This window comes from Ambystoma mexicanum, chromosome 8, assembly GCF_040938575.1.
Source record: "Ambystoma mexicanum isolate Mex_15411 chromosome 8, UKY_AmexF1_1, whole genome shotgun sequence".
NCBI classification, from domain to species: domain Eukaryota; kingdom Metazoa; phylum Chordata; class Amphibia; order Caudata; family Ambystomatidae; genus Ambystoma; species Ambystoma mexicanum.
Genome location: NC_090929.1, coordinates 580510099 through 580523535, shown reverse-complemented (window position 1 = coordinate 580523535; position 13437 = coordinate 580510099). Strand labels below are relative to the sequence as shown.

At 44.2% G+C, this 13437-nt stretch overlaps 1 protein-coding gene across 8 annotated transcripts in view; it reads right to left on the bottom strand.

Moving 5' to 3' along the window:
* Positions 1 to 13437, bottom strand: part of KCNAB2 (potassium voltage-gated channel subfamily A regulatory beta subunit 2) — a 1347681-nt gene that overhangs the window by 532074 nt on the left and 802170 nt on the right. The window contains exon 1 of one of the 8 annotated variants that reach the window (XM_069610274.1): positions 12074 to 12180. The exons of the other annotated variants lie outside the window; for them this stretch is intronic. Coding sequence (XP_069466375.1) covers positions 12074 to 12180 — 107 coding nt within the window. Of the gene's footprint in view, positions 1 to 12073; positions 12181 to 13437 lie in introns of those variants that run through there. 8 annotated transcript variants of the gene reach the window in all.

Here is a 13437-nt window from a genome sequence, read left to right as displayed (position 1 = left end):
AGTAGTCCAAACTGCTTCTGGGGTTACTGGGAGGCCCAATCCAGGGTCTCTGGAACAAGGGGAGTCCTTTAGTTCTACACTTCCACTCCAGGGTGATGTCTGCCACCTACAAGGAGGGCGGGGGGTCAATTACCTCCAGGGAGCTGGATCCTGGTTCCAATGCACAGGCAGCAGGGAGGCCTTGGTTTAAAGCAGTTCACCCCCACTGTTCCCGGTGGATGGTGAGGGAGCTGAGCTTGCCTCTGCCTTGGATGCCTGTCTTCACCTCTCTGGCAGATGACTGATACTGGCTGTATTCCCAACAGTGGTCCAGGGAATCCTTCTGGTCTTGTGCGAATAAAGATGAAACAACTAAGGAGAGTATTTCCTCCCCTTATTAAGGCAATATTTGACATGGTCTGAAGCAAGTCTGTTGGATGTGATCCAATCCAGGCTGTTGTAACACGTGACCTTTGCCTTCTGACATCATAAGCCGGTCAAGTGGCACAGCGAGTAGAGCGCCCGCTTTGACACCCGTGCAGAGCCTGTTAACGCAGGTTCGAATCCCGGCGGGGCCAAACTCAGCCTTTCATCCTTCCGAGGTCGATAAATGAGCACCACACACCGTGGGTAATAATAAGCAGCGCTCAGATACCTGAGGGTTTGTAGCGCTATATAAAAGCCTAATTATTATTAATTATTATTATTATTATTATTATTATTATTATTATTATAACGAGAGTTTTATTTGCATGAACTGGGGAGGACAATAAATTGTATGGAGCCCTAGCAGAAACCAAGATGGTAGAACCCCTCTCTCAGACTACCTCTATTCTCTGGCTACTCTAACTCCTCCCCTTTCACAGGTCTGCTGACTTCCAAATGGCTCCTGGTGCGAGTGGTTTTGTTTGGTCAGTCCTGCCTTTAAAGTACCAATTCCAGCAGGATAAAAATACAGCTTCCTGGCCATTGTCCCACATGGCACTTCTTTAGACAGCCGAGCCAGACAACTTAATACACATCAACCCTGGTACAGCTGAGCCCTGCTCTCAAAGAAGACACTAGTATGATATAAGATCCTGTGATTATATAGTTGTGTGACCCTGGTAGCCACTATGCCATAAAAAGGCAAGGCTTATAGTTACAGTTTAACGTGCCACAAGGCTGATTAGGTATACAAAATTATAACTTGTGTCAGAGGTGCAGACAATTCAAAGGACACCGCTGCCTGCTGTAACTTTGTGTTCCAGCAGCACTCAGGAATGCACTTGTGAGCTTTGAACCTGTGCTGTTGCCACTTCAGGGCTGGTGCTGAGGGGGCCGGGAGGTTGTGCCAGGAAGGCACATGTTTTCACTATACTTTTGGCATGTAGTATTATGAAAGGGGGTCTGATTAGCAGACCTCCCTTTCGAAAAAAAACATTTACTGCATCATTGCAGATGGCATTCGGACATACTACCAATCTGCCATCTATAAGTGGATGTTGCTAAATGCTTGATGCTGAACTCACCTAAAACTGAAGTTCTGTCTTCCAACCTCCAGTGCCACAGCCACTTTTTCCTCTTTCATACATCGTTTTCCCCTAAACTCTTTATCTCATAATCTAATCTGGTAGTTCTGCTTGACAGCAACCTGAAAACTGTACACGTCATCACCTACATTGATGCGGCAGCCAGACAACCTCCTGAATATTCGTCCACATCTCACCATACCAAAAACACTCATCACCAACTTGGCATCAGTGGGCTGGATTGCGGCTCCACCTTCCTTCATGTGACTCACTCTTCTTTTTCCTTCTCAACAAATACTCAACATTGCTGAAAAAGCCTTCTTAGTCTAAGCCTACATGATGTCGACCCCAACCCCACCCACCGGCCGACAAATTACTGCCCTTTTTACCCAATTGTAATGTATTACTTACCCCTTACCAGCATTCCAAGTAACGCATTCTTGTAAAGCCCTCCATGATCAATAAACAAAAATTGCTACCCATACCCTCTACAACATACACGATCCTCACCCACCTTTGCATACCACCATTACGTGGGGTGTCTTGCCATGCAAAATGACTCCCTACTCAAACCCTACAGGCTTGTCTGTAAATCCATCCATTGCCTAGCAAACTCCCACTACCTGGCTTAATCTATCTCCCAACACTCACCCCTCGCACACTCCAGTGCTCCGCAACCAAATTGCTCATCATTCTCCCTTTGCATATACATTGCAGCCAAACTAAAAGACACATTACCATTGCGACAATACAAATTACAATTACGTGATTATTTGTTTTTAGTTTTCCTCCTTCATGCACTTTAACCTACGATCTGAAAACTGTAGAGGCAGTGGCCAAATTAGGGGCATTACTGCCTCAATTATTTAAATATCAGAATCAATTAAACGCCCATCGGGAGGTGTGCCATGGATTAAAGGTAAAGATTCTGGGGTAGCTCAAGAGATGGGGGATGCAAACAAATAAATACCTCTCAATTCACACGCCTTTGACCGGTGTCATAAACAGGACAGGCCCCATACCAGTCCATGGGATTTCTATATGCTCTCACCTACCAAAAGCAAAATTGATCTAATTTCACCCACTCCGACAACTTAAAAAGTGGAGGGGTGTGCACATGACTCACTAGTGTCAAGCTGTAATGAGTAGGAGAAGTCTGTGGCAAGGTGAGTTTAAACCTGCAGCTCTCCGGGACAAAACAAGGAACTAATCAGGTTGCAATGACAATCTTTAAAATCAAAACGGGACAGCAGTACGGACTGAAATCCCAACATATAAAAGTAGACCTTTAGAATCCGCAAACGGAGCAAAAGCAATCCGTGTATGTGTTCTCTTGCTTTGTCGAGGTGGGAACATATGCATTGCTGCTGGATAGCCACGATTTAAGCACTAACAGTCTGTGGTTATGTCTTTCAACGTATTAAAACGTTTTAACAGATCACTGATGGAAAGCCTTACAAACTTTCCCCCAAATCCAGGCCGGCTCCAAGAGGCCGAGTGAGCTGCTCCATATTAGTTTCTGTTCTCTAAACACCCGTTTTAGGGACTTCCAGGGTGACATCAAAACTAGAGGGTTGCAACTCATTAGAAACATGGTTTTAAATCCGTAAACACCCAAGCATTAAACTCTGCAAGGATTCTGCGCACTGACACAGTGTAATGTTTATGGTGCTGATCAAAGACTGCATAGATAACATGGGTGTCGTCTGAAGTAAGCATTGACAAAGCAGATAAGTTTTGACTGTCATGGGTGAAATGCAGCCTCAAATGCCCCCATCAACCCCATGCCATAACTAAAGCCGAGCAACAAAATAACCCCCTTACAAGTAATGCTAATTAGACTACTGGACACAAAAGAGGTATATCCAAAAAACACAGTAAAAAAATACCTTCCTGTCAAGCCTCAGGCATCTAGAACTTTGTTTTTTATTGAACTGAGAGACGATGGAACAAATTGCAACTAAGGCACAAAAGAATGCTCATCCAACCGCAAATCACAATTCCAGAAAAGGAAGCAATAATGACATCACTAAGGTGGATGCATGTTGCTATACATTTGCAATCTACTACTGTTCATACCAAAACTATTTGACACACATGGTGTCGCTAAAGGTGATATGTGCCAAGACCTTAATGTTAATGCCACTATTTCTTTACTTTTTAAGTTCTCACATCAAAGAATCAAGGACTTTCTGTAAAAACTAGAAATCAATGTAGAATTGACAAACTGGCAGATAGATGTAGCTGTTTCAGGGGCTGCCATATTGTAGGATGAAAAAGGAAAGAAAAAAAACAGACACTATGATCTACACAGCACTGCTCAATTAGTTGATGCAGGACAGTGGTCTACAGCCAGGTTTGTGACTTACATAAAGAGATTAAGGCCTTCAACATACAAGCAGTAGATAACAGGAGTGAAGGGGGTTTGAAGTGCTCTAAAGCACCCATCGCCTCTAGGTTTTCCATTGTGGTCTCTTATTGGTTATGTACGAGTTCTTGGGTGGCGCACAGTAACGCAATATGTTTAACTGGGCTGTTGGATGCAGCAGTGAATGGACCTGTCAGTTTTATTGTGGATTAGCTGTTTCTCACATCCATCAGCATTCAATGATAGGTTTTATTGACATTTGATGACAGAGGCTGGCACATGCTGGTAAAATATGGTGTGGGGAAAGTTAAAGAAGATGGAGACTGGTTGCATCAGAGCACATGGCGCAAGTACCACCTATTTATTCATGTACCAAGTTATGTTATGTGAATTTATAGAGCACTCATTCACCGAGGGCATCATTGCGCTCACCAGACAAAAAGATATAGCAGGATACAGCAGATAAGATTCAGAACAGAAAAGTCTTTAAAGCCCTGCGAAAAGGAAGATGGTCAGAGGTGGCACGCTGGGACAGGGAACGTGTATTCCAAGCCCTGGCCGCTGCTACCGGAAAGGCATGGCCACCCATACGCAAGAGTCTAACCTGAGGGCTTTGAATCAGGAAGGCTGATTGCGAACGAAGGAATCTCGGGGGAACATAATGAGGGAATTTGGTTTGCAAATCTCATCGCCACATTTATAAAAAGCTCTGTGCACAATACAGAGTGACTTAAAAAGGACACGTTTCTCGACCAGAAGCCAGTGAAGCTGGCAGAGAAGGGGTGATATATGATCGCCGAAAGGAGGGCGAGTTACTGACCTAGCTGCTGCATTCTGAAGAAGCTGCAGACCGTGCACAAGATAAGCAGGCTGAGCCAGGTAAAGAACGTTGCAATAATCAATATTGCTAAGCACAAGGGCGACTACCACGGGTGCCTGAAATTTCAGAGGAATAAAAGGCAAGACTTTCCGTAAGATTTTAAGTTTGAAAAGGCCGGATTTACAGACAGACGACCTGGTCGCACATGGAAAGAGAGGAGGTGATTTTAACCCCCAGATCCTTCACAGAAGCAGGGGAAGGGAATGGGCCAAGAATAGCAGGCCAGAAGTCAGGGGTCCAGAAAGACAGAGGGCTGGAGGTGCCAACAACCAGAACCTCCGTCTTTTCACCATTCAGCTTCAGCCAGTTCTCAGCCATCCATAAACCCAGGTCCTCAAGGCACCCCTTAAGCCGTGTAGCAGTATCAGGCCTGGAAAGATCCAGGCGAAGCATGATCTGCGTGTCATCGGCGTAGGAGTAGCACAAATAGTCATGGGAATGGATAAGGTGGAGAGGTGGCCGAATACAAATGTTGAACAGAGTGGGAGATAGGGCAGAGCCCAGGGGGACTCTGCAGGACAAGGAGACAGACATAGACCAAAAGGGAGCACGAAAAAACAGACTGAACGGTTAACCAAAAAGGCAGAGAACCAAGCCAGGACCTGGCCAGACAGAACCGCAGACGACAGCCGGGAGATCAGGGTTGGATGGTCAACGATATCGAAGGCAGCTGACAGGTCCAATACACCATCCTGATCAACCAGTCAACCAGGCGAGCAAGGTTGTCAATCACAGACACAAGAACTGATTTTGTGCCCCTCTCAGGGCAAAAGCCAGATTGAAAAGAGTCAAAGAAACTAGAAGATTCAAGAAATGAGGAAAGCAGTGGGGAGAACAGAGACTCAAGAAGCTTCATAAGAAAAGGGAGAAGCGAGATAGGGTAGAAATTAGAAAGAACAGAAGGATCAAGAGAGGGTTTCTTAAGCAAAGGAATTATTAGAGCATGTTTCAGGGCACTAGGAATAAAGCAAGAGGAGACAGAAGTATTCACTGCAGATGTAATCAATGATACTATGTCCCCCGAAATCTCATTGAGAAGAGCGAGAGGAATAGGGTTAAGCAGTGAGGCAGAGTTAAGCTTATAAATAGCAGCCAGAACATCATGATCAGAAAAAAAATAGGAGAGGTATACCAATTAGCGTCAGAAGTGGAAAGAGAGGGGAGTGAGAGAGAGCCACAGACCGTGAAGCAGTATTAACAATTTTCTGACGGATGATGTTAATCTTATCGACAAAAAAAGTCAGAAATAGATTCGCAGAGATCCTGAGAAGGAAGAATCTGCAAGCTAGCTTTGACAGGGAAGGACAGCAAGTGAACCAAATTGAAAAAGTGCTTTAGGTTGGTTTATTGCTGCCTCAACTCTCGCACTAAAATAAGATTGTTTAGCTAAAAAGATGGCCTTCTGATAAGTAGTGGTGGCTAGGCAGAAGAGAATCTTATTAGCCACACTGTAGCTAGCGATCCACGTCCTTTCCACCTGCCCACAGAGAAGTTTATAAGCCATAGGTTCATCAGAGAACCAGGGTTCCGAGGGGCGGTTTTTCCTTTTACAGAGCTTAAGAGGAGCCAAAGAGTCAGCAACAGTAGAAAATCTAGAACAAGGCACAGTCCGAGCACATTGGGAGGTGAGGCAAGCTACAAGATCGGTTATGGAACCAAGGTGCCAGCTGTGTTTACAAACGTCCTGTCTGTCCACAGGGGGAATAGCAGCCAGTAATGGAATGGAGAATGGCACAACAAAGCGATCGGACCTAGCTACAGGAGAAGGAGGAGTAGTGGTAAGAAAGGTCTGAAGGGCAAAAACAAAATCGAGGATGTTGCCCAACTGATGGGTAGGGCCAATGACCTGCTGAGGCAGACCAAGGTCTGACATGGAAACTAAGAAAGTGAAGACCTGCAAAGCACTAGCCATACTCACAGGGAGATTAAAATCACCAGCAATCAAAAGGTTGGGGTACTTAAGCTGTAGTTCTGACACAAAGACAGGAAACTCAGCACAAAAGATGCCATCAGGGACTGGAGGTCAACAGACAACTAGAACAGACAAAGTGAAGGTAGGTGAGACCGAAATGTGGACTAATAGGCTCTCCCTCTTCAAAGTGTGGTCGACCACGATAGAAGAAATTTAAAAAATGGCTTTATGAACTAATGCAATTCCCCCCACCCCCAGGATGACTGGAGGGACGGTCACAATGGACAAGCTCATAGTTAGGGGGCAGGGCTTGAATTATGGAAGGGCCCAAGCTGTCCCGGAGCCAGGTCTCAGTCATGAATAGAAGATCAGGCTGAAAAGTATACAGCAGACCATGACAGTCCAGGACATGAGAAACCAGAGAACGAGTATTCAATAGGAAACAGCATAAAGCAGAGAATTTGAGTTGACACTTGGCCGGGGAGATTCCGGGAGGCCATACCGTCTCATTGGGGGCTAGAAGCAGCAAATCACTGCAGGCCACATAGCAGGAGGATATATGGCCTTTGAAATGTGGTCCTTTACCTGCCTGGGCACAGACGGGCTAGACTATGGCGCGCAAGGCTGTAGGCTGTTACGCTGACTGAAGGTGCGTCCCTTTTGACAACACATGGTATCGCGTTAGCCAAGCCCCTACCACAGCCCAGAGTAAAGAGGGAAGACACACTGCTATACGTGTCTGCAAAGAGGAAGCCAGGCACCTTCTAGCCAGAGTCGGCATGTACAAGGAAACCAAAGCAAACTAAGTATTAAAAAACAAACAAAACAGTAAAGTAAAATAAATTAACACGCCATCCAGTCACCAGCCGCGCACATAAAGCACGCTAAAAGGAAATGAAAAAAATCAAAGCAACTGAATAAAACAAATAGAATTCAGTCGGCAAAGCTGGGCATACCTGGTGGTTGCCGGGGGAGGAAAGGCTGACTGCTTAAGAGCAGGAGATGCAAAGCCCCTCCCACGCCCCAGAGTGAAGAGGGAAGACAGACTGCAATGCGTATCTGCAAAGAGTAAACCAGGCACCTTCCAGCCGGAGTCGGCGTGTACAAGGAAACCAAAGCAAACTAAGTATTAAAAAACAAACAAAACACCTTGATTCCTCCTCCGAATCCTAAACTTGTCACAAAGATCAAAATGTTTGAGAATGGACAATGTTTGTTTTTATTGTGCAATGTATGGGCCTATTTTAAGAGGAATACTATTGCAAATACATTGAAATACTTTCCAGTAGAGCCCAAATGTGGTCATTCGAGCAGATACAAATCTGGGTTGGACACATGGTAGGCGGCTCTGGGTTTTAGAACTGAAGCTTCAAAAGTAATCAATGTACGTAAAATAAATGTCAACTCAGAACTCTATTGCCCATAAAATTCACAATTACGCACCAAGGGAAGGCTTTACAAAGGGCAGCTACTCATATTGATCACTAACTCAAAAGGAAGCCTAAACATGAGGTTTTCATGTGCACAGTTCATAAAGCTGGCCACTTAAATAGCATTATTTGGTGCATTAAAAATGATACCTTTCTAATGTTGAGGTTTAGAACAAAACGGACAAGTGTTCTGAAAACGTGGGAGTCTCCTCTACAAAATGAGACTAAACAATATTAATATGTATTGATACATTATATAAGAACTTTATCACATGTGATTGCACAAATCAATGCACATATGTAGGAATTCTGACTGATCAAGGGAACCTAAAAATCTGTTTTTTTATTGATGAGAGAAATTCCTACTGGAAGATGTGGAACAACATATGATTAGGACTCCAAATTGAAGAAGATAACCTCTTGTAACATGTTCAGAATATGATCAACCTATTAAAAGTAGGGGTTATTATCCTCTAGGATTGTAAACCTGTTAACCCAGCCAATAGGAAGATTTGATCAATCAGAAAATGCAATGTAAAACTAACAGTCTGCTGAAATGAGAGCCTGTATGAGCAGAAACCCACAAGAATTAAGGGAGGCTCTGGAATTCTGAAGGCTGAAGAAATGGGAGCCTCTGCCTACCTGGAGGAGTGCTGAAATGTCATAACATCTTGAGATGAAAGAGACCCCGAGCCTTGACTGAGACGAAAAGGCAAACTGAATTCCCAGAGGTGGATAAAGCAGAGAGTAACGGGACCTGACTGACTGCCAGGGAAGTTACCTGAAAGCTTCGAGGATCCGCCCTGGCTCTGTTCCTTAAAATAATAACTTAAAAAGCCTGAATGCAATTAGATATATGTCCTCTATAAACCTCTCTCTGCAAAGTCCCTGCAATGGGTGGGGCGTTAAGGTTGAACTGATTCCAAATAGAATTGTTAGCATGCGTGTCTGAAATGCACTTTACTTTCTCACTATGTTATAACCCAAATGATATTTTATTTAGTGTAGAACAAATAGCTTTTTCCTGTGCAGAGAGCACAGTGTCTGATCACCTTACTAAAACCAATGATATGCTAATAGAATGTTGTAGCATGTTAGTGTGGAATGTGTCCTAATTTCTGAGCGTGTTCAAAGCTTAAGGACGATACATTTAAAGTGAAACCCAAGAGCATTTCTGCTCGGGCATGGTTCCAGGCAACCAAATCCAAATTAATGGAACCCTTTGTGTTTTTAAGTTATAGTCAATATCTACGGCTATGAAATGGTGGCCAGCGATTCATAGCCTAAGAGAGAATTTATAAATAAAGACTTGTGAAGACCTATTTATTTATAAAGAGATATTGGGATGAAAGGGGGCTTACATTGGCCATTTCAAGAACATAGAATATGATGCAACTTTAACAATAACGCCTCAGCCATCACATTCCACAGAGGACCCTCGTGTAGTAGAACCCAATCTGCAAGTGAAGTGGGAGGGTTACTCATGTATAACGTCCTTTCATCGCCAGGCATTTCTACACCTGCTTTTTAAATGTGTATGAAATACAAAAACCGTTTATCACATTTTTTTGGGTGTGTGGGAAAGGGCAGGTAATGGCTTGGGGGGGGGCGGCTGTATTAACGTTTTTCATTATTTCACACACATTTAAATTGCAGGCATGGAAATGCCAGATGATGAAAGAACATAGACCCGGTTACTCATTACACTGCCAGCAAATTATAAAATGATACCCATGTAGTGTAGATTAATAGATATGCATGGTCTAAATTCAGAGAACAGCTTCCCGAAATTCAAGTCTGTATATTTGGATGGAGCCTACCACAGATTCTATTTAACTTAAATACCTGTGCTAGAAACCCGCTAAACCACATTTGCACAGGGGAGCACATTTTTAATGGGACATAGCAAATGCAATAAGTGTGCAGTGCATTTTTCTGTGTAACATTTCTCTGATCCCAATACTTGTCATTGATATTGGAGAAAATTAAGAATCATCAAGAAATGTCCTTAATTCAAAGCAAAATGAGTTATGTTGTACATGAGCAGCAAAAGTGTATCTTCAATTACCTGATTAGCAGCATGTTAAAAAGGCATTGTAATGTGCCGTTTAGAAATAGAGGTCCAGGTATAGCTACATTTACATTTATATAATTGTGTGGGTTACAACATTTGTGAGAATTTTGCAGGCAGGTTGATTTTCTTCCGTTGACAATCTTCCTATGTTTGTAAATTATACTCTGGTCACTTACCCAACATAAAGTCAGGGGTCCATGTTTGACTTCCATCTTTAATCAAAATAAAACAGAGTATGAATTCAAACACAGGCTGTTTCTTGTCGCAGATTTTTTTGGGGAGATTGTAGAGTAGGGACTATTAAATCAGAGGGTGTACCTTAGCAAAATGAAAACTCAAAACGCACAATAATTCTGACAGGTGTGGTGAGCATAGCTTGTCATGCAACAGGAGTATCTGGCAATCTGACAGAGTACCTTGGCACAATAATTGGTCCTCATGTGGGTACCTGGGCAAAACATAGCAGTTCCTAAAGAACGATGACACCTCTTGGACATATGGTGGAAATAGGGCTATGAGTTGGTTTAAGTACCTAGGCATACGACGGAAATTCAGAACATATGTTCACTACACAAAAGCCAAAACTACAGACGTTACCAATGCTTGATCTAAAGAGAGATAACGGAGTTGAATGAAGTGCAGCGGCGTGTTCCAATTTGTAGGCTTATTGCCATATATGCCATGTTCTTTTGCCTAGCTTGTTCATCGGGCTCCCAAATCATTAACGGTATCTTTGTCGTCTTGTACATTTTGGACAATACGCCCTTGCTCAGTTATCTGATTGGGTTTTAAATGCCCCTTTAAAGCAGGTCCTTAACTTATTTTTTTTTTCTACATCCGACTGTTTTGGAAGAAGGTATAAACCTGTTTGGGCCCACGGTGCGTCCCTGCAAGCCCAGGAAATGTCCAAAATAATAGTTTAAAACGGCGCTATTTCTTTCATGCTACTTCTTTTCCAAACTAAACATCAATTCCACTTTAAACCACTTCCATGGCACTGGTGATGAGTTACTTCATTATGCTGATAATAGTTTTGACCAGTGTTGCTGAGTATATATTCTAAAGCCACGACCCGGTTTATTTATTTATTTATGCAATGTTTGTCGGATATGTGTACCTGACAAACATTGCATGAATAAATAAATAATCTGTTGTTTTAGTAAATTGAAATTGATAAAGACATACTTGCGCTCCACAATGGCCAGGGAAAGGCTATCAGCTCTTGCAATACTTTCAAATGAGAGTCAACTTGTTGAAAACATTGATTATGCAGCAGCATTAAATGCTTTCGTAGCAGCAAAGTCAAGGAGAGTGTCCAGACTAAAATTTGACACAAAACTTTAAAAGTAGTATATACTGTTTGTGTATTCTGCGTTCTCTGAGGAGTTACTGCAAAATTCTTGAATCATGATGTAATGAAACCGATTTAATTTGTTTACCAGTGATTTATCTACTGTGGGTAGGAGTTCCTTAACAGTGTAGTTTGGGAGTGGCGCACAGGGTACGGTGGGAGTTGCGCGCGGGTTGGGGGTCTGTTGGGGGGAGGCGCATTCCTAGTGTTTCGCCATGGGGACCAAATCGACTAGAAACTGCCCTGTTACCAACTAATGGTTGGCGTTAAAATTCTGTATTTTCTTTCGCTGTGTTATCATATGTCTTAATAGTACTGTAAACAGGGCAGGGTGGGATGCAGTGGAAGGTATGGGGCTTGAGTATGGGCCAGCTGGTGCAAAAGTAGAAGGGGTGGGCAGGGGAGGAGCATAGTTCCACTACTACTTTTTATTTTACTCTTAGATCAATGGTGCAGGGCCTCCACGATACTCGCATAAGGGGCCGGGACCCCTCTTGTGGAAGATGCCCGACTCACTGCCACGAACCACGCTCAGCGCCTTTCCACCCACAAGGCATCGCACACCTACCTCTCTGTAATGCTGCGGCTCGGGTAATCTGCTCTGAGCTGGGACCGGTAATCTCTGCTGGGGGATAATCTATGGATTTGGTTCGGTCGGCAAAAAAGGCTTTCCATTCTGAGGGGCAACGCTGCACGATGTGTATTGTACATTATCAAAAGACCCGATACTCTTTCAGGATGCAGGAATAGAGCGCTGCTTAGCGCCCCCTCACAAGTTGTTTGAGAACGCACTTCAGTTGCCTCCTACACAAACCCGTTGCCATGACGTGCACTCAACACGTTCAATTGAAAGAAATGCAAATTGATCCGTTTAAGCGAGAGTGTGAGCACGTCTTTGGCAGAATGATCCGTCAGAATGTGATTTTACACGGATATGGCGGGAATGCTGCAGGAGGGAGCAGAGGTAATTACAGTTCAATCAGGGGTGTCGCAGAACCCCGAGAGCTACCATTCACACCTTTCCAGGTGTGTCCACAACAAACGGCCAGATGTAGAATTTTAAAACAATTCAATTATGTTTGTTATAACTGATGGTGAACGTTACAGAACAATGCCGTTATTTAGAAATCCAGCGCTCAGGCTATTAAGGGGCAGTTTCACAAAGTCTAGGGCACTGTGCATCTCGTATTCTGCGGACGCAACGTCCTGCAAGCAAGCCTGCCGATTCATACACAGGGGAGGATCACATGTGTGCACAAGGGACTCCCAGCAGGACCATTTAACATATCTAAGTTTTGTGCAAGTTCCAAACACCTAGAGTCATTGGCAGAGACGGCCTTAGGACAGGGCCGGCCAGCTCGGGGGAGCCTTTCAAGGGCTACCCCGAGCTGGCTTGGTTAGAGAAGTGTCATTTTGAAATTAAATGAGCTCGCGGGAGCGGGCGCATTTAACAACAGGCTGCTGGCATAGGAGACACAGACATTTCTCCCACCACAAAAAGATACATTTTTCACCTCCACCACCCCCCCCCCCAATTGACCAGGAGAGCGGCGGGAGGGGGGGGGCACCAAATTGTTATTTTTCTGCCTAGGGCGCTGCTGTCACTAATGCCTATTGGCCTATTGTTGAGTCGCTGGTAAGGGCTATGAATAGTGCTTTTAGTGGCATGGCAAAACGACCCGGGGCTCATCAAGGGGGCGTAGCCTAACGGCAGGGGGTCGCTTATCAGCTCATTAGGCCACGCCCCTTGAAGAGTCTCGCTTAATGACCTACAGGCACCCCCTTGTAGAGATCAGCAAGCACCCTCTCGGGGGACAACAGCCACATTTTCAGCCTTAATGTTGGTGCTGCTTCTCGCCAAGCTTTTGACAAGGGGCAGCAGCACTGTTCAGGCTGAAAAGATGAGGCCGCTGGAAGCCAAAGCCTCTTTTC